Genomic DNA, 22,464 nt, shown 5'->3' with positions numbered 1-22,464 from the left:
CGAGATCTCCAGTAATAACAATTGTAATGAAATTGGTAATTAGCAGTTAAATCAGTAGCGTTTCAGTGTTCAGACTCTACTTATGCCTACCTATAACATATATAACTGTGATTAATTTCTAAATGACATAAACTGGGTCTGTTAGAACAATGCATTTCACATGGTTAATTTATTAAATATTTCATTCAAAATTTTTTCCTAATTATTAATCTTACAATAGCTCTGAAACTAAATAATAGGCCTAGCAAAACTGGGCCTTTCATTAGATATGTATTGCATCTGCATGAGGAAACATCCATCAGAGTTCAGTCCTTAAAGAAATATTCAGTATGCCCGCAAAGTGTAGATTTAAAGATTCCTGGCTTAATCATGAGGATTATAGTCCTTGGATAGGAAAAACAAAATCAGAATATGAAGCCAGATGTATAAAATGTCTTCGGAACTTCAGCATCGCAAATATGGGAGAGGCTGCTTTGAAAAGTCACATTAAAAGTAAACTCCATGTGTCATCGATGACCTTGGCTAATTCAACAAGAGGTATTCCTAACATGTTTTCGAGTAATACAACAAGCAGTATTTTGACAGCAAGTAATCGTCAAACATCAAGGTAAGTTAATCATTAATATACAGAATTGTTAATATTTTACAATTGAATTTATTACAACTATGTTAGTTATTACAATTATTATTTTTATTTTGCAGGCCAATAATGGACTCATATATTGCAAAAGATACTGTCCTGAAATCCGAGATAATTTATGCTTGGAATATGATAAACAATCACCACAGTTACAATTCCTGTTCTGGAATGAATGACATACTTAAGGCATGCTTTCCAGACAGTCAAATAGCCGAGATGTTTTCACTTAGTCAACAGAAAGCAGCATATCTAGTTCGTTTTGGTATTATGCCACATGTAAAGGATCTGATGAGACGGAAAATCAAAGACCAACAATACGTGTTACTATTCGACGAATCATTGAATCAGCGTACGCAAACTAAACAGTTGGATGTGTTAATTAGGTTCTGGGACCATGATGTAGTAAGGTCTTCGTATTACGGTTCAGACTTCATTGGACGAGCGACTGCAGACGATATGCTGCATTCATTTATGGACACATTTGGAGATCTCAATTACTCCAATCTTTATCAACTGTCCATGGATGGTCCAAATGTGAATTGGAAATTTTATGAATTGTTGCAACAAGAAATTTCAAGTATGTGTAATACTCGAAAGTCTATTCTGAACATAGGCAGCTGTGGCTTACATGTCATGCATAATGCCTTTAAAGCCGGCGACCATGCTACTGACTGGGATTTGGAGTCACTTCTTATCAACCTGCGTTATTTGTTCAAAGATGCTCCTGTCAGAAGAGAAATGTTTACTGAGGTCACTGGTAGTCAGAAGTTTCCATATAAATTTTGCTCTACTAGGTAAGTGAATTGGATTTTAGTTGTTATTAAAATACATGTACTTAATTAGGCAATCCAAATTACCCTGGTTATCAATTATTGTTTTATCTCCTTGCCGTATGTTAGCAGTTAAACTCAACATTTCTATTTTTGTTTTAGATGGCTGGATAACCTGCCAGCTGCAGAACGTGCGATTGAACTATGGCCGTATATCATAAAATTTGTGGAGCACGTTCAAACTTTGAAAAAGGCTAACATACCGACATCGAAACCATATTTATACATAAAAGACTTAGCGTCATCTGATATGGTATTGCCGAGACTGCGTGCGTATGTATCTATTGCAAAAACAGTTACACCGTTCTTAACCATCTACCAGACGGACAGGCCAATGCTGCCATTTTTGGCGGAAGACATACATAATGTTCTCCGATTACTGATGAAGCGATTCATCAAAAGTGATATAATTCGGGAAGCAGATACTCTCACTAAGTTGATCAAGATAGATACAAAAAAGGAATCGAATTATTGCGTTCATTCTAAAATCGACATCGGATTTATCGCGGAGGCAAAAGTTAAGGAACTTATTGCAGTTGGAAAAGCAAGTCAGCGCCAGTTTCTCGATCTGAGAATGAACACTCGAAAATTTCTTATCAGTTTAGTGGATAAAATAATAGCCAAAGCGCCGATCCAATATTCTTTGGTTAGAAATATGGTATGTTTAAATCCGAACGAGCTTGCCGCTAATTGTGACCAAAGTCGCGCTCAGTTCCAGAGAATAATAAGTTCATTGTCGAGCTCGAATCATATAGATGATTCGGATTGTGATACCGTGTTAAACCAAATGGACGAATTCATCAATAGCGTAGTCGTAAAAACTAAATCGGATTTTGTGAGCTTCAACAAAAAAACAGATAGATTAGATACTTTCTATCATAAACATATGCAATGCAATTCATCATTTGATAAATTATGGTCAGTTATAAGCAACCTGCTGTTATTATCTCATGGGCAGGCTTCTGTAGAGAGAGGGTTTTCGGTAAATAAGCAGATCGAGGTTGAAAACCTAGCTAATGAATCGTATGAAGCTCAAAGAATGATTGTAGACCACATTCGATCCGTAGGTGGTGTGCTGAAAGTACAAATTACCAAGGAGTTACTTCTTTCCGCATCTCAGGCATATTCGAAGTACAAGGCCTATCTGGAGAAATGTAAGGCTGATTCAGAAAAAAGTGCTAGGGGTATTAAGCGTAAAGCCGAATGTGAAGAATTGGAGAAATTAAAACGAAAAAAGAAATTGCTTGAAATTGACATCGAGTCGCTCACCACCTCCGCAAATAAGTTTATTGAGCAAGCAGAACAGGCAACAGCTTTAAAAGATGTTCGTCCACTGATTACGAAATCAGTGTCATTCCGCAAATCGGCCAATGATAAACGTGCAGAAATTAATGACATTTCAGAACTTATTGATAAAAAACAAGAAGCACTAAAAGGACTTTAAGATGTTACTTTGATATATCAATGCTTTACCGGTTTAGGTTTATGTAAATAAAAGATTAATCATTTGTCTGCACCATGAAGTATATGAGTATATAATTATGAAATAAAATTAATATTCTAACAAATTAATAATTTGTCTTTTTAACGTTTGTTCTTTTATAGTTAAGTTTGTCGTTTCATGGTCATTCCTCGGGGTTTCAGATATGAAATTAGGGTTGGAGAGGTCATTGAATTGGGATTGAAAAGGTCATGGAAAGTCATTGAATCAGATAGGTCATGGAAGCTTTGAACCCTGCACATTTCATCTCGCTCTCTTTGTTTCTTTTTGTTTGTTAATTCGTCAAATGGAATTATAATATCGATGTTTAGATAATTTACAATCTTATTTAAAAAGAATTCATAATTAATTGAATCTGTTATTCTATTTTCCAAATGATACATTAATATTTGTTTGAATGTTTTTTTTTATATTTTCCATATCTTCTTCTGTTGATTTAGGTTTTTCATAATAATCGTTAAATAATAAATATAAATACATTTTCTTTTGTTTTGTGTTCAATGTTGATGGAATATTTGTTTTTATAATATCTTTTTTAGTTATTTCACCATTTTTATTTTCTATCATTTTCATTTTTTCAAGCCATTGCATATATTCTGGTGTATGATCTTCTACAGGAAATATTTTAAAAATTTCATCTAGATAATTTAATTTTGGTTCTATGAGAAAATCTCTAGTTTTTTCTTCACCCCATAAATTTATTTGCCATCCACATTCATTACAAAATAACACAGTACCTTCTTGCCTTAAGGTCGCATAATTACATTGTGGGCATTTTTGTTTATAATTTATTGGTAATAGATCTTCATTAAGCTCCTGGTATTTTCTTACGTTTTCTTTATGTTTTATTGTTCTATTATTCAGATTTGAATTACTTGTTGTAATAATCAATTTACAATATTTACAATGATATGTTTTTCTTGTTAATTCATTATATTGTTTTTCTAACTTTTCAACTGTTTCTTTATTATCTGGTTACGTTTTCTCATATTTTATTTTTTCTAATAAACTATTTTTTCTTTCATTGAATTCTGCTTCAAATTTATTAGAAATTTTATCTATATGTACTTTACGGAATTGATGATTCTCCCAATCTTCTATATTTTCAGGGTTATATTTTTTTCGACAAGGCTCGCAGATATGATCTTTTATATTATCCTTGTCATAGAATAAGAAAGGTCTTTTCCAAATAATTTCAGGTTTAACTTCAACAGAATTACTATTACTTTCGTTACTATCAACATTAGCCGTTGCGCCATTAATTTTACACTTCTCTGAATGTTTTTTAACATAATTTCTTGAGAATAATTTATTACATTTTGGGCAGTTTATTTTAGGGGGTTTATAATTTTCATCATGTTTTTTCATATGTCGAGCCATATTACTTTTTCTTAGAAGTTCACCACAAATTTCGCATGGTATCTTCTCATCCATTTATTTACGAAAAATTTTATTAAAATTAATTTTTAGTGATGAGCGGTAATTTTTTTATGTTATAAATAATGGGTGAATTAAAAGAATACAGAATATTTGTTGATTCTAGAAGACTTACAAATTCTAAATCTCATAATTTACTAGTTCAATTAGATTGGGAATATAAAAATTGTGTAGATTTAAGATTAGTAAATATAAGTTTATGTTATTCTTTTTATAATATAACGGATAAAACTGTTGAACATAGAGCCTTTTTAATTTTTAATAAAAACAAAAATGAATGGGCCTATATATATTTAAAACCGGGGTTTTATAATTTAGATACATTGGCACAAGAAATTAATAGAAAAGCCTGGCACAAGTCAGGTAATAATTCCGGGTTTAATATTAGATTTTTTAAAGGTGAGAGTTCTAACAAAATAAAGATAAGGTTGTCTGATATTGAAAAACATGCATTTATGGTAAAAAACCTATAGCTAAACTGTTAGGAATTCCTCCAGATAAATCTTTTACAAATATTGATGCTACACCAAACTTAATACCTTTTACACACTTTTATATTTATTTCAATTTAATCGATCATACAAAAACATTCGAAGCAACTAAAGATATAACTTGTAATTCTGGTTTACTAAACAGTTTACCATTGAAGAATGTTAAAGAATTTGGAACGCAAATAAATTATAATTTAACAGAATGTGATTTCAAACCATGCATTCCTAAATTTAATAATTTTAAATTAGAAATTAGAAATCACAATGGATACTTAATTGATTTAAATAATTTCCCTGTAATTTATGAATTAGTTATAAGATGTAGAGAGTAATTTTTTTCACTATATAAATGAATATAACTGTTGGGCCGAGTATATGTTTTGGGTTTGATTTTAAACATGGTAAAGAAATGAGAATTAAACTAAATGATGTAATTACTGATATAAAAAGTAAATCATTTAACAATGCATCAATGATTAATAAAGAAAATTGTAATATAGAAAAATTAATGGATTTAATCTTTAGAATATTATGAATTAAATGAAGATGGAATTATTGATGATATTAAAAACATATAAACCAAAATATATGATAATCATAAAAGTAGTAATGAAATAAATGTTGATTTAATCATAAATAAGTTAACTAAATATTTTGAAGATAGTAATTTTTTTTGACGCCTTATAAAACGTTACCATAATGAAACCTTAACAATGCTAACCATTCAGCGTCATTTTACAAACGACAACCGCAAATCGATGTGCAAAACGTCACAGGTTTATGTGTACACATACAAGCCATTAGGCAAAATATTATTGATAAAGATGTAGAATGGCTCCCTGTGATTATATAATGACCTCTATTTGAACGTCGGAATGTTATATTGCATTGAATATCATGAGAAGACGTATTGTAATAGTAAATGATGCATGATTATATCAGGAGCGGCAGGCATAAATAGAAATGATAAGTAAATCAGATTATTCGGTTAAATGGCGGATGTATACACGATTTGGAAGTCTGATATAAAAGTCAGACCCTGTCATGGGGATGCTGGTGGAATGACGAAGCTATCTACGATCTGAGTTGGGCCGGCGTGAATTTCATCGGCGGCTACAAGCGGTCTATATAAAAACGTGTTAACATATAATTTCAATATTCAAATGTTTTAGAAAATATGTTTGACATTAGGGGTATGCAGGTTTCATGAGATTAGCAATTTATAATAGCATAGCTGTCATATACGGCTCCGCGTCCACTGATGGCATGTGTATAAGGTGACAATTCAATTCAATACTTTATTGATCCTTATTACATTGAAATTCCGGGATAAAATTCCCAAATTCAATTAAGTTACAAATTTTAAACTAAGAAAATACAAAATACAAGACACACGGGTAATTCATACAGAATAACATTAATAAGTTCTTTAAATGACAATGTCTACTTCAACACAGACTCAAGTCTAGGATATCGAGTGACAGCCAAACCGGGCCCCGTGACCGGGCCGGCTGGCTACACGATATGCTCGAAGTCATGATGAAGCAGACATCAGAAGAGCTCTTTCTTCAACCATGGAGGCAATGAAGTTGCAGACCAGCTTAGAGGCAAAAGTAAATCGAAGTCGGTCACAAGTTGACAATTTTTTTTTAAATTAGACCAGTCGAAGACTGTATCATCTACCCAATCGCCAAGTCTCATAATTCCCCAAATTTCTTAAAACTTCGATTCCACATTAGCTTATCCCAGAAATTCTACATTTTAAAGTTAATTTCTGGTTGATAAATAAATGAGTGATAATAAGTGGATAAAAACTGGATTATATAATGGAGCATTGCTATCAGTTGGAACGGTTGGTTATTCAATGGTATTAAAAAAAGTATTCAAAAGGGGAAGTGTTAATGTTGATAGATTTGATATAAATGATATTTTAAAATTAACATTAGCAGTAACTTTATCTAATTTAACAATTGATTATTTAGAAAAACAAAAATATATTCCTCCCATATACATAATTATTTTGCTAAATAAATGGCTTCTGCAGTTATAACTATTATAGGATCGGCAATTGTTAACGCTTTAGCATATACAGGCGGCGGTTATTTATTTAAGCATATTGATAAAAATCGATCATTAACAGAACAAAAAAGACATAACTTAGCATTAGAGAAATACAATAAAGCAGCAGAAGGATATAGAGAAAAAAGACAAAACTATATGGATTATATTAACAAGGAATTATATGATCAGAAAATTTCACATATAGATTTTCAATCAGTTGATGATGCAATGAGTTTATATAACGCAGTAACCAATAAAGAAAAATTACATCTATACAAACCTAAATTATCAGATTATTATACCCCAAGTAAAGAACAACAGAAATATGAAATAATTTGGATTTTAGGCGGAACAGTTATTGTTATATTTGTTGCTTATAAATTTACTAATTAGTAATTTTTTTGCTAAATAAATGGAAGATAAAGTTGATAATATTGATATCATTCCTCATGATATAAATAAAGCTAAATTAACAATATATTTAGAATTTGAAAATGATTTAAAAGTTAAAAAGAAATAATATTTAAAATCTAAAATTATATATTATTTGATTATAAGTGGTTCGGTTACAATTAGTTATGTAATAACATTTCTAGCAATATTCAGTCCATTAACACCTTTAGCTATATCAATTGGCGTATTAGGATTATCATCAAGTGTATTAACCGGTATAAGTTCAAAATTAAATATAAAAAGTAATAAAGAAAAAATTAAAACTAATATAAAAGAAATTAATAAATTAAAGAATACACTAGATTATATAATAAGTTTAAATGGCCGTATAACAGTTGAAGAACAAGATAAATTATTAAAAGAATTAATAGATTATTAATTTTTTTATTATATAAATGGTAGATAGTTTTCCAAAAGCTTTCCAATATAATAAATCAATTAAATATAATATTCCAGCAATAGATTTTAATAAAGATATTACATATAGAAATGAAGTTTTAAATTCATTAATTGATTTATTTATTTATGTTACTGAAAGTAATAATTTTCATGTTAAGATGGAAAATATATTTCATGTGTATACAATTAATTTTAAAAATTTAAATGAGGCAAAACAATGGTTATTAAAATCTAATATGAAGTATTGGCAGAACCAATTAAATTTTGCTGTTTATTGCGCAACAACAGGATGTGGAATAAGTTCGAATGATCATTTGAATAAACCAAGTTTACCATTGATGTTATCACTTTTTAGATTTCATACATACTTTCAAATCAAATTAATATTAGATGAATTAGAATGTCCTTTTCCAGGTTCAAAATATTTTAAAGAATTGAATAATAATATTAATTTTTCTAAGTTTTATAAAATATGTAATGAATTTAATATTAATTCAAATAAAGATTTTAGAGCAAAAATTGGTACAATGGGCGGATTAGGAATATTATATACTAAAGAATTTGGAAAAATAATAACAAATTCAGATATAAGAACACTAAATTGGAATGAATTACCAAAATATTATAATAATATACAACAACAAAACAATTATGGTTGGGTTAATTTCATTTTAGAAAATAGTGAAGGTTTTACAAAATCAGGTGTACAAAGAATAAATCAATCTATTAGAACTTATTTGATATGTATTTTAGGTGCGCAAGTTGAAACAAGATCACCAATAGTTGGAAATGATAACACTTCATTCGATGCGCAGAAACAGTTCAAAGTATTATTTGAAGATTCAATTCATAATGATAAAAATAGATCTATTCTAGAAAACATTGTAAGATATCAAAATTATTTAGATAAATCTCATGTAAGACTAAATTATTGTATAGGCCCTAATCTATTAATTATTTCTAATGATTTAGTATTAAAGATGGGAATTAGAATTGGTTATAATAATCTAATTAAAACTGCAACAATAAATAATTCATTTGGATTAATTTTTTTTTCATTTAATATCATTCAATCAACAGAAACTAAAACTAAGAATATTAAATTAAATAATGATTCTAAACCGGATTATAATACATCAGAAAATATTGAAACTGATAATATTCAACATGAAATAATTAAAACTGATAATGATAATAAATTCCATGAAAATACTAAATTAGCTTTAACTTGTATAGGAATTGTTATAGGAGGAATATTATATTTTTAATTTTAATTTTTTTATTATATAAATGGATGTAGAAGGTGAAGATATTGGAATGGATAATTTTGATGAACCTGGCATAACTGATGAACAACAATCTGATTTTAGTGAAAAAAGTTTTTATGACAGTAATGAGCCAGGACATAATAATAATTTAAATATACCTGATTATATTAAAAATGCAGAATCACAATTAAATCCTGAAAATTTAGACCCAGATTTAGTAAAACAAGGTTTAGATAATTTAAACAAAATACCTAAATTAGAACATTTAATTGAAAATTCTAAACTTAATATAAATGATGAAGACTTTGGACCTTTAGCAGATCAATTAAAATTTTTAAATAATGGTAAATGGTATTATCATTTGAAAGGTGATTATTATATTGATATCACTTATAAAAATAATAAAAATAAAATATTAACAAAATCAACTTTGAGTATTTTAGATCCAGATAGAATTAAAAGAATTAGTAATAGTAATGTAATAACTGATGTTATAAAACAAGAATTAACTGATAATGATATAGACGTATTTAAACAAAGAATGAATTATTTGAAATAATCAAAAAGAAAACAGAAACAGAAACTACTTCTGAACAGAATATAACTTCCAAAACTAGTAAACTTGAATCAAATAAGGTTCCAATTGAAAAACTTTTACCGAATGGATTAATTGATGCAACAGATCAACAATTAGAAGATTTAAATATATTTTCTGATGAAGCAATTAGAGAAATTATTAGTATAAGAAATGAAGCTGATAAAATTGCACATAATAAAAGTATAAGAGATATTAAAATTAGAACTTTAGAAAAATGAATTAACCGATAAAAATAAAGAAATAGAACAATTAAAGTCTGATCTTGATCGTCAAGTAATTGATGAAATGGAATATAGGCAAAAAGAATTACGTTTAGAAAAAGAAATTAATAATTTAAAAGATAGTTTAGAATTACAAAAAGAAGAAATTAAATCATTATTAAAATCATATGATTATAATATTAATAGATTAAAAGTTATTTTTAAAGATTTGTTGATAAAACCAAATTCTGAAATATCATTGAAAGATAGAATAAAATTATTATGTAAATTAGAAGGAATCACAATTCTTTCAATTCTAACAGCTGTAACTATGTTATTTACAACAATTGGTTTAGCAATATCAAATTCTTTGTTATCTACTCCTACTCCCAATAAACCGGATAAATCCCCGAATGATAATAATTCTATACAAGATAAAGTTAAGGATGGTTTAAAGAAATTTGCAAAATATTTATGGCAAATATCTAAAAAATCTGCTGCAGCATTGCCCGGAGTTATTGCATCAATTGTTGGTTTTATATTGAAATCTGCAGGAAACATTATTAACTTTGCTGCTGAACATATTATTTTATTTTTAATTACAGTTGTAAGTGCTATTATTTTTGGGTTAGTGAATATGATATCAAAAAGATATCAAGAAAAAATAATAAAAAATAAATAATTAATTTTTTTGTCAAATGAATGAGTGCGAGTTATATAAGTCCTTCTAAGATTTCTAGAATATCTAATGCTATTAAAGCAGAATGATCACATAATATAATTACTCATAATCCTTCAAATATTAATCCCGATGAAACTTTATATGTTAGAATTCCTAGATTAACACAAAATACTTTTTATGTTCCAAATAGTATTTATTTATCAGCCGATATAAAAGTAACTGGTAATAATAATAATTATGTTGTCGGTAATGTTGGAAGATATTTGATTAAAAAATTAACTATAAAGATTGGACCAGAAACAGTTTTCTCATTAGATGATTATAATTTATTTGCGCGTTATAAAGATTTATGGTTAACTAAAGAAAATAGAAATAATATGATATTTCAAGGTATCCAATAAGAAAACCAAAATAAATTAAGATCTGAAGCCAATAATGCAGTAGTAACTAATGACGTAGATAATTTGATTAAAAAGATTTATGGAAGCAAATATAAAATTCCATTAGATTTTGAATTGACAAATAATAATGCACCTTTATATAAATATGTAATTCAAGAAGATATTATATTTGAGATAACATTTGCTCCTGTAAATGAAATTGTATTATCTAGCGTTGCTAAAGATATGGGTTATAAATTATCGAATATATGTTTAGAATATAATACAGTAACTAATGAAAATATTGCTAACACAATTCAAACACAATACAATCAAGGATTTTCATTATTATATGATTATATTGATAAATTTAAAAGTGTAACTATTAATGCAAATGATGAAATAATTAATGAGAATATTAACTTCCCAAGAAGATCTATTAAAGGTATATTAATATTTTTTACCATTGCAACATATTCTAATGGTGCAATAAAGGTAGATAATTATTATAATCCTGAAATAACAAAAGTAGAAATAGCTATCGAAGGAATAGCAAATAAAATATTTTGTCAAGGAATGAGAATGATAGATCAATGGCAAGAAATTAGAAAACATTTTATGAATGAAAAAGTGAAATCATCTGAAAATTGTGATATTAATCAAATTGATTATTATACCGGTAATAGATATGCATTATGGTTAGATTTTAGAACAACAGAGGATAATTCATTACATGGTTCTGGGAAAAAATTACAGAACACTAAAGATGGAATACAATTATTCATGAAAAAGAAAAAAGGAAGCTTAAATTTTAAAATGCACATTTATATTATATCTGACGCACAATTAAATATTGTAAATTCACAATTAGATAGTATTCAATATTAGAAATATAAAGTTAAAATTAAGGATATATAAATGGACGGTAAAAAAAACTTCTAATACTAAAGAACAATATTTAAGAAATTTATATTACAACCCTGAGAGTTCGGTTGCTTATTCTTCTAACAAAAATATATGGCGTCATGTAAAACAAGATAAATTAGATAAGATAATCCCACAAAATTTAGTTAGATATAAAGATATAAATGAATTTATGTTAGAACAACCAACATATACAACACATAAAAAAATTGTTAGAAAATATAAAATTCGTAAAACTATGGTAAGTTATGTAGATCAACAGTGGCAAGGAGATTTAATTGATATGAAAAATGTTAAGAAAGATAATGATGATTATTGGTGGATATTGAATATAATTGATATTTTTAGTCGTTATGTATGGAGCTTCCCACTTTATAGAAAAGATGCTGTACAAACATCAAATGTTTTAAGAAAATTTCTTTCGGATGATAAACTAAAACCAGAAAAAAATACAATTTGATGATGGAAAAGAATTTGATAATTCACTTGTTCATGAACTCTTAGACAATCATAATATTAAATATTTTTCAACAAAATCGGACAAAAAAGCAGCAGTTGTTGAACGATTTAATAGAACATTAAGAACAAGAATGTGGAAATATTTTACAGCAAATAATACTTTTAAATGGATTGATGTTTTACCAAAATTGATAGAAGGTTATAATAATTCTTATCATTCTTCTATTGGAATGAAACCTATTGATGCTAGAAAACCTGAAAATGCTGAAATTGTTTGGAATAATTTATATGGAGCATTTCTTGTAGATGATTTTGGTGAACCTAAATCTAAAGTTGGTCAAAATGTTAGAATTTCTAAGTATAAAAAGATATTTGATAAAGGATACGATCGAAATTTTACTAGAGAAATATATAAAATAAAAAAGGTAATAACAACAAAACCATATGTCTATAAATTAGAAGATTTAGATAGTGAAGAAGTTGATGGGTATTTTTATGAAGAAGAATTGAGTTTAACTACTGAAAATCTAGAACAAGAATATAAAATTGAAAAAGTATTAAAAACAAAAACTATTAAAAGAAAAAAATATTCTTTAGTAAAATGGGTTGGATGGCCAGATAATTCAATGAATGGATATTATCAAGTAAAATTAAAAATTTATAAATGAATAAGGAATTATTTATATTTGAGCCTCATAATATGTTAATTTCTGGCGTTACAAATTGTGGAAAAACTTATTTTATATTAAATTTATTAGAAACTGTTTATAAAAACTATTTTGATAATATAGTATTATTTTGTCCAACATATGAATTTAATCAACCTTATGATAGAAATATTACTAGAAATAATAAATTTATTATATTAGATCCTAAAACAGTAAAAGAAAATTTAGATAATTGTATTAAAATAGCAATAGATATTTATAAAGGATCAAATACATTATTCATTATAGATGATTGTGCAAATTTACATGATTCAAAAATTAGAGAGAGTGAGTTATGTTATTTAGCTTTTTCTGGCAGACATTTTAGGATAACAACTTGTGTTTTAAATCAAAAATATGATTCAATTGTTAAAGACTTTAGAGAAAACATTAGATTTCTAGTTTTATTCTACAATAAAGACAGAAAATCGATGAAAAATGCGCTTGAAGAAAATGATATTATTCCACATGATTTACATAATGAATATATGCATAAGTTGAAAAATATTAAAAGATCAAAATTACTATTTAGATTACAACACCCATTTAAATATGAATTTATTTAAATTCAACTAGCTTGTTAATCTAGTATATTTTTAGTTACATTCTAGTTGAATTCTAGTTATTAGTAGTTGGAACAAAAATCAACTAGATTTAACAAGAAATAAATAAAAACATCAATATTTCAACTAGCTTGTTAATTTAGTTGAATTCTAGTTACATTCTAGTTGAATTCTAGTTGCAACAACACAACTAATTTGTTTGTTATATAAATGGGAGGTGAAAAGAAAATAAAATCTAAAAAAAGTGATGTTCCAATTGAAAAAACTTTAGATGATTTAGGAATAACAGAAACAAAATTAACTCCAGATGATGGTGCTTTAAATAATGTTACAACAAATAATAATTATGAATATTATCTTTTTTGTAAACATCAATTAGAAATATTAATAGCATCTGGAAAATGTAAAAATTTTATCGGTAAAAATTTAACATAATGAATTAGATACAATGAACTCAGATGAAATTATTAGATTATTTAAGATTTATGAAGCCGCGAGAACAGCTAGAATTAATGACGCGATATCAGAAAATGTAGTAAAAGGTTATAGTAAATTATGTAATTAAATACTACCAATTCAAGATGAAAATAGATTATATGCTGATTTAAAAAATGATTATTTAGTCATGACTGAATTAAATAAATGGATTGGATATTTATCATTTCAATTAGGTGGATTTATGACATTATTATCAACTGGAGTTATAACATTTTCAAATATTGAAAGTAAAAATATTTCTATAATAAATGAACAAGGTGGAAGAAGTGAAGGAATTAACTGTAAAGAAAAAACCGAGATCACAGAAACAAATTGAATGGTCTCGGCAATTAGGAATTAAATCACAAGAATATAAAAAAGCTGTAAAAGAAAAAATAAGTAATAAAAATGTTAATAAAAATAGTGAAAATATTGTTATTTCTACTCCTTCTAATGATAGAATATTTGATAAATGTCTATATTTTACGGTTGGATTTGTAATTGTATTCATTTTTATTGGGTGTAATTGGTATAAGAAATCAAATAAAATTCATGATATTTATAATTCTGAAACAACTGCTATCAAAAATGAAAATACTTCTGAAATTCCAAAATTGATAATAAAAAAATGGATTAATATTTTAGAAAAAAAGCAAAAAAATAATTTTTTAAATTTAATTGACACTACTTTTGTCTATCTATGCGGAGCAATTAAATTGTCCAGATAAGTCATTTCGGATTCTAGATATTCATTATTTTTATTAATTTATTTTAATTTTAATTTGAAGTTTTTACTTGAATATTGTATTACAGTCGTTTCTTATTATTAGTTTATTCTTAAATTGAAAGATGGCAGCACTGGGTGTGATGCTAAAATGAATATTTGAATTTGAATTTGTTAATCAATTAACATGGATAATTGATTACTTATTTGATTAAAAATTATATCTTAATTGAGTTAAAAATCCATAATTCATTTATCAGTTTTCATTCCTATATTCTTTATTTTTATTAATTTATTTTAATTTTAATTTGAAGTTTTTACTTGAATATTGTATTACAGTCGTTTCTTATTATTAGTTTATTCTTAAATTGAAAGATGGCAGCACTGGGTGTGATGCTAAAATGAATATTTGAATTTGAATTTGTTAATCAATTAACATGGATAATTGATTACTAATTTGATTAAAAATTATATCTTAATTAAGTTAAAAATCCATAATTCATTTATCAGTTTTCATTCCTATATTCTTTTCATTCGGAATAATTTATAATTTCAAATTTCATATATTTCTTTAGTAAACACCAACAACATTTACTTAGGTGTTTTAGCTAAGTATATAAGGCAATTCATTCGAGCACTGGAGTAGCTCTGGCCAGCAGAGGCATTTTGAAAATGCACCTTCGTCCACTCTCCGGGTTTCTCCGTCGGTTTCGAATTTCGAGATTGGTAGAAATTACATTAGGCGCCTTTAATGTGATTTCTGCTGATCATTGAAGGAGATCCCGGATGACGTGGGTCGCGGGGGTGTAGAAATGACTGGGGATAAGCGTCCCGTGGCGCCTTTCAATAATGGGATGCTTATCCCCTGAAAACTCTGTAGGTCGAGGATAGGGCAATTTTGCTAAAACTTACCTTAAAAACACTGAAATATTCCTTTTAATCACAAGAGAGAGAATGTATCCTGTGTGTGTTGTATGTACTGCGCGCTTATTATATAACTGCTAGCTATCCAATATAACAACAACGTTGAATTGCAACACCTGTTTGATCGATCAATATTCAAATGAAGTACTCTCTTATAATAACATGTAACAGATGTTTGGCTAGCATGATTATAGTTGTTCGTAAAACGACTAAGGTCATTTTGGATTCTAGATATTCATTATTTTTATTTTTTATTTAATCAACAATTTCTAAATCATGATGACCGTCTTCATTTTTTCCGTCTTCATTATTTTAAATCCTTCTAAATCTTTTAATTCCTCTGTACTCAATGAAACCCATTTATCAGGTAAACACACTGTAAATTCTCGCGATGTACTAACATTACAGTAGCTTAAATTCGCTGATACTTTCTCTCCATATTTAGTTTTTATCTTTTCTAATTTTAATATTTTATGTTCAATTTCTTTTGTAACATCAATTAACTTTTTTATTTCAAATTGTTTTTTTGCTGGTTTTATTCTGTTATTTATTGTTGCTAAGAATGCTTTTCTATCTCCCATTTATTAGGGAAAAAATTACTTGGTGATGAGTGGTGTCTCGACCTTCGACCTCCGGTATGAAACAACACATTTCCTATTACTAACGCGATAGCTCGATCTAAGCAATTATTCATGACACCAATTTCACTGTCACCTTCTCCTTTTCCATGTTAAGACATGTAATAATGGCGTCTGATAAGAGACCAGAAAGAGCTAGGTCACCAAAGGCATCTTTACCTTTAAACTGGGATGAACAGCCATCCGAAAAAATCAAAATCTTTTCGAATTCAAATTCGGTAGTTGCGGTCAAGAAGGCATAAGCTTAGTGGAAATAATAATTTACAGCATGAAAATCATGATTTGTATCTGAAGAAATTACGCTGATGCTATGGCGTTTGGATGTGGTGCTCCCATGAAGTCGTTAATAGAACACACAGGGATGAGTAGTGTCTTGTCGCTTGCATTTCTTCAAATCACACAGCGGAGCTATATAAGCCGATAGGCTCCTTGTTACCAAATTTGATTAGTTTTTTTTTATATTGTTTTTAAAGAACGTTCTCAATGGAGTAATTGTATGTCAAACATGGGTGATTTTATCAAAAACAATGCAAGTCCACATAGTGCAGTAAAATTTTCCGTCAAAAAATTGCGTCCGCACGAATTTTAAATAAAATTCATTCATGAAAATGACATACCGGTATATAACAATCTATAAGACATGCATTGAGAATATATTATACATTATATGTACATTTTTCACCATAGACATGCGTGACGGAATCGATACATCATATAATGAAATATGCCATGTGTATTTAGTTTGCGGCACAGTGATGATGAGAGTGCGCATATATAACATTGATGGCATAACATTTCACACCTGATGGCATCAAGATTGCCACTGGACGTGCTGTGGCTGAGTGTAGCGATGCCATCAGGCTTGAATCCCTGCCAAGGGAGGATGTCCCATCAGCAATATTGCCTTATACACAGGGCATTCACCGTGTATGTATCAATAATGATAATGCGCGTTACAGTGCGGGTCCCGCATAGGCTACAATCCACATGCTCGTTTTGTCAAAAAGGTCTTGAGTCAGTGAAGAAATATTATTCACGATTTTTACTACTTTTACTAAATTATTCTATTGTGAAACCATTAAAAACAAAAAAGGTGTGTAGACTTAATTTCGCCATTAAGTAGTTTTAACCTCGACTGTGGCCTGTTTAGTTTCACGTTCGGATTAGATATCATTCAAGAATTCTAATGAGACTGCTGGTGAAATATTCATTCTGTTCCACTTGGTCGATCGTTAGACTAGCTCCTGGCCCTAAGGGTACAACTAGTAGTTGGCCTTTGGTTTAGTCAGTGAACAGCTTCAAAACAACCATGTTAACACATGGACGTTAAGCTTGTACCCCATGGACTGGATGGTCATTGACCTATGTCATGGGTTCTTGGCGATTGTGCCGAAAGCAAACTGTATCCTGTGGTCATGGTAGTAAGTATAACTTGATAGTATATGGATTAAACATGCTCCATGGTTAAAACGATACCTTCATTTCTCCACCCCTGTTATCGTATCTAAGGCAAATATAAATCCATACCAACAACGATTTTGTTGATCGAGCTTACATATCTCGAGCCTCGGGACCTTTGGTCCTCTAGTTTTGTTAAAAAGAACCTTAGAGCAGAGCTAAATTTGAAAAAGGACCGCACTTGCAGCAGGGGGTGTTCCCTTCAGACTTCACGTGTTCATGCATAAATGGCAAACCCTACAGTATATTATGTCATTGAAAGAAAAATTTCCAGACATTTTATTGTGAGGTAATGGTCATGTTTTGAGGGATTGCATATTGAAATTTTGATCAAGTGTAAGTCTTAATCTTTGTGAATTATTTTACTTAAAGGATGATGTACATGTGCGAATGTCATGTTTTAGGAGGATGAAGGATCGAACTAGGTATATATTACTGTAATTGGATTGTAATTGAAAACATTTTGAACTCAGTGAGTCAATATTCAAAGCTATTACTTAGATACTTTATGTGTCATAATCATTAACATGGAGTTTCATCCTCAGGTCACAGTCACCGATCATCTACCTCAGTGACCTTTCTACAAGTGATAGTGACCTTGCCTCTAAATTTTCACCTGATGTAGATGGCCTAAGACCTCCATTTGTCATTAAAAAGGTACATGTACTTGCATCTAATGCATCCTGCAATATAGGTAGGGTAGTAGGTAAACTGGTAAGTTGGGTAAGGAGTAGGTAGAGTGAAGAGAATGAAGAACGCCTTCATGACCTATTACATGTATTGTATTTTGATAAACTTGCAAGCCCATCTTGCCATCAAAGGGAATGATAACTTGCTCGTAAGGCAATAACTTCCATTAGCTTTTACTGTGTTAGGTGCTGAATCAAGATTTTACCTGAAAAGACAGATAACTGAAAGGCATATTTATGTGATTGGGATACTGTACTAGATTCACTGTTGAACATATAATTTTATTTTTAATCTCAGTTGTAAGTGCTATCAATTTTGGATTAGTAAACATAGTAAAAAAATCAGTAATTTTTTTTCTTAATAAATGGTGGATGGAAAATATATAGATCCTTCAAAAAATTCTAGAATATGTTGTGCAATTAAAGCAGAAAGATGTCATCATATAATTACTCGTGATCCTAGTAATGTTAATCCAAATAAAACTTTATATGTTAGAATTCTGAGATTAACACTAAATACTTTTAATGTTCCGAATAGTATTTATTTATCAGCTGATATAGAATTATCTGGTGATAATAATAATTATGTTGTAGATAATGTTGGCCGATATTCGATATTTTAATATTCGAAATAACTTTTGCACCTGTAAAGAAATAGTTTCATTGAGGGTAATTAAACATATGGGTTATAGATTATCAAATGTATGTTTATAATATGATACAGTAACTAATGAAAATATAGCTGCAAAGCAGCGATAACGGGTTTTCTGCAAAGTGTTAATGTTCTGTGTTAACGTCCAATGTGATTCAGCTTGGAAACCAAACTTAAGCGGATGTTCAATCAATAAAAATGAATTGATTTGAACAGGCATTTATTATGACATTCAAACTTAATGATACTGTATTATCACCACGCTTAAAAAATGGATCTGTTTTATTAAGAACTCATCTTAATAATCTGCTGAGTCGATAGGTTGAGTAAATTTACAGATAAGAACGTATTAGGATTTGGAATAGATTTAAGGAATTTATCTTTTTATTGAAATATTTGAATAAAATACATATACTGTAGTGTAAATGCAACCAATTCATTATGAATTGATTTGGTGTGGGTGATCAGGCCGATGTTGATTCCGGCTTTCATGGATAACAAATTCTATACTGATAAACAATTTATACGTGCAACATGTGTGTAAATATCAAACCATTTCAGTCACTCCTAGTCATTAGAAAAATAATGTTCATTTGGTTATAGAAATTCATTACACTAATGGCAGATGGTCCATAATAAACTTTAGTTGCTAGTTATACATCATATAGAGTACTCTGTCTTTCGTCTCATTCCATGGTTCTACCCCCTTTCCAACAATAAGCCCAATCAATAGGCCCTATTACCATTGGTATACTGCGTACAGCTGTGCCATACACTTATCAGTCGAGACTGGAGAAATCGGTATACCAAACCTACGTACAGCAAAATGTACAGGCCTACATAATGATTTCTGGTATACAAACCGTGACCACATGAACGTTTTGGATCTAGGTTTGACTAAATGTCATCAGGTCAGACAAGGCCAGCGAAAAATTTAATCGCATGGCTCTAATCAATTAGGCCTAGCCTTTCTGCGTGTGAATACTTCACCGTATTGTTTTAATAATATTGTGTAAATAGTGCATAAACTGAATTAGACTTAAGGCTAGTCCTGACCAAATCCTATCGATGTGATAATGGCACCAGTATAGTAACATTAGTGCAGGGCCGACGAGAGGGAAAAACCTGTGTTTGTAGTACGTAGGCATCGTAGGCTTATCTTACTCACCTAATACTTGAAACGCTGTTGTTACCCATACATGACTGTATGGTGAATTCCACAGGTTAGCCGTATGTGAGTACGTTGACGCTCTGACTTGCAATATTGGGATTCGAAACCAAATGAAAAAAAAATTCCAGTAGTAGTCCAGTGAGCCACAACATAGCTGCAGGGTTGATAAAAGTTGATTTACGTATAGCCTCACCTAACCCGAACCCTATTCTTTCACACATGCGCGTACTTAGATTATAGGAACTCACGTACGGCTTTTGTAGGGAACTCACGTACGGTTAACCTGTGGAGATCACCGTACCGTCACTTTCGGGTAACAACTTCGTACTTAAAATGATATTGGCTACTACAATAGGCCTAGACCTATAAATACCGGTAGGCTTTCTTAGCTTCCACACTTCACAACTGAACCAACTCAACCAGTATATATTAGTCTCAGTAGTACGCACCAACCGGCACAGGCCTAACACTTTTTGTCAACTGTGTGTAGGGTAGTAAGCTATCGATAATCTTATCCACGAGACCACGTAAATAGGCCTTTCGACCATCCCAATTAAGTTTTGTCCAAAAGTGATGAAACATTGCCAACAAATTTTCCTTCGAGAACGAATCACAAAAGCGACTATTCTTCCTTTTCTTGCAAAGTTGAGATGTACATCTTGGACCAATGAGGCATGGAGGCTTCATGATATTTTTGCCATCAGCATCTCTGACCCGGCTTCTGATTGTTTTCCTTGTAATCTTCTTGTTTTGTTTTTCTCTCATTTTCATCGCTTTTGGCTGGGCTCTCCATCTTCCGTCCCAGGAAGAATAATTGAGTTGTTCAAATCTGGAAATGATCATCCGTGCCTTTTCTGAACATGATTACAACGCGACCTTAAGAAGGGCCTTTAACGCTGGTCTGAAATGTTGAATATTTCATATTGATTACGGCCCTTTTTTGGTATTATCCAAAAACCAGCCATGAAGCGTTCTCTGAAAAATCAGTGTTTACCTTCAAAATCAGTTGGAATTAACTCGGCGTCATTTTCTGTTTCGTCGCCAACAACAGAGTACTTAATAGATCTGGAGCCTTTTGCTCTGAGCTTTAGTCACTGAAGCAAATCCATGAATCGGATGATTAACCTTTATTTTGAAGTTTGTTCTCATCAACTCTTGGCTGGTTCCAGTCAGGGTCCTGTTCTCTAGACCTGTCTTGAAACGCCACTGGACACCACGTTGAATTAACTCATCGGTGAACTGCTCTTGGTTCCATTCGGTTAAGGAATCTCGAAGCTCTCGCTCGCCTCCTCTGAAGTTTGTACCATTGTCTGAGTAGATGATAATCGGATTTCCTCTTCTTGCAATAAAACGTCTGAGCGCTAACAGGAAACTGTCAGTATCAAGGGTATCAGCAACTTCTAGGTGGACAGCCCTGGTGGTCAAACAAGTTATCAAGACACCGTACGGAACTTTCTGACACTGAAAGGTCCGAAGTAGTCGATACCAGTACAACAGAAGGGATGACTTCTTGTGGCCGGAAGATCAGCCATCAACGGCGGATTTGGCTTTATTCGTCTTTTCTTGCACAGCTTGCAGTCATAAATCAGCTTCCAGATTCTTGATCCGGCCTTGGGTATCCAATACAGCTGTTGTATCTCATTAAGCGTATGCTCAACACCGGTGTGAGATAGTTTGTAGTGCTGATTCAAAGGGACCAACCTAGTGACATCGTGTTTTGTGTGCAGGATTATCGGATGTTTAACATCAAAATTCACCGGAGCATTGGTTAAGCACCCTCTTGCACGGAGTAGACCATCATCATCGAGCATCGGAGTGGAGTCGCATCTTCGTCTTGGTCTAGCCAATCCTTTGGATCCAACAAAAATTCTGGACCGCTCAGCCATCTTTTATCAGTAGCCAGTTCAGAGGTAGACACACCTCGAGAGCAGACATCAGCAGGGTTCAGTACACCTGGAACATGGGACAATTGGTCTGGAGTTGATTCATCACAAATTTCAGCAACTCTATTAGCAATGAACGAATGTAAACGTCGACTTTCGTTGACAGTTCCCTGGAATTACTTTGCCATTCCGTCAGACGAAAACCACCTCTGCCGTTCCGTCAGACGAAAACCACCTCTGGCCACCAGTTCTGTA

At 30.3% G+C, this 22,464-nt stretch overlaps 1 protein-coding gene across 9 annotated transcripts in view; it reads left to right on the top strand.

Annotated features, from left to right (window-relative positions):
• LOC141900776 (spermatogenesis-associated protein 6-like) overlaps positions 1-22,464 on the top strand; it is a 159,375-nt gene that overhangs the window by 82,768 nt on the left and 54,143 nt on the right. For 8 of the 9 annotated variants that reach the window (XR_012618768.1, XR_012618769.1, XR_012618767.1 and 5 more), the window contains 2 exons: positions 18,187-18,239; positions 18,360-18,471. The exons of the other annotated variant lie outside the window; for it this stretch is intronic. Coding sequence is in view for 5 of the 8 variants with exons in the window: in XM_074787808.1 (XP_074643909.1) it covers positions 18,187-18,239; positions 18,360-18,471 (165 nt within the window). In the remaining 3 variants the exon portion in view is untranslated. The remainder of the gene's footprint in view (positions 1-18,186; positions 18,240-18,359; positions 18,472-22,464) is intronic. 9 annotated transcript variants of the gene reach the window in all.

Source organism: Tubulanus polymorphus, chromosome 2, assembly GCF_964204645.1.
Source record: "Tubulanus polymorphus chromosome 2, tnTubPoly1.2, whole genome shotgun sequence".
Lineage (NCBI taxonomy): Eukaryota > Metazoa > Nemertea > Palaeonemertea > Tubulaniformes > Tubulanidae > Tubulanus > Tubulanus polymorphus.
Note: the sequence above shows the minus strand (reverse complement) of the source record. Positions and strands in the feature narration are given on the sequence as shown.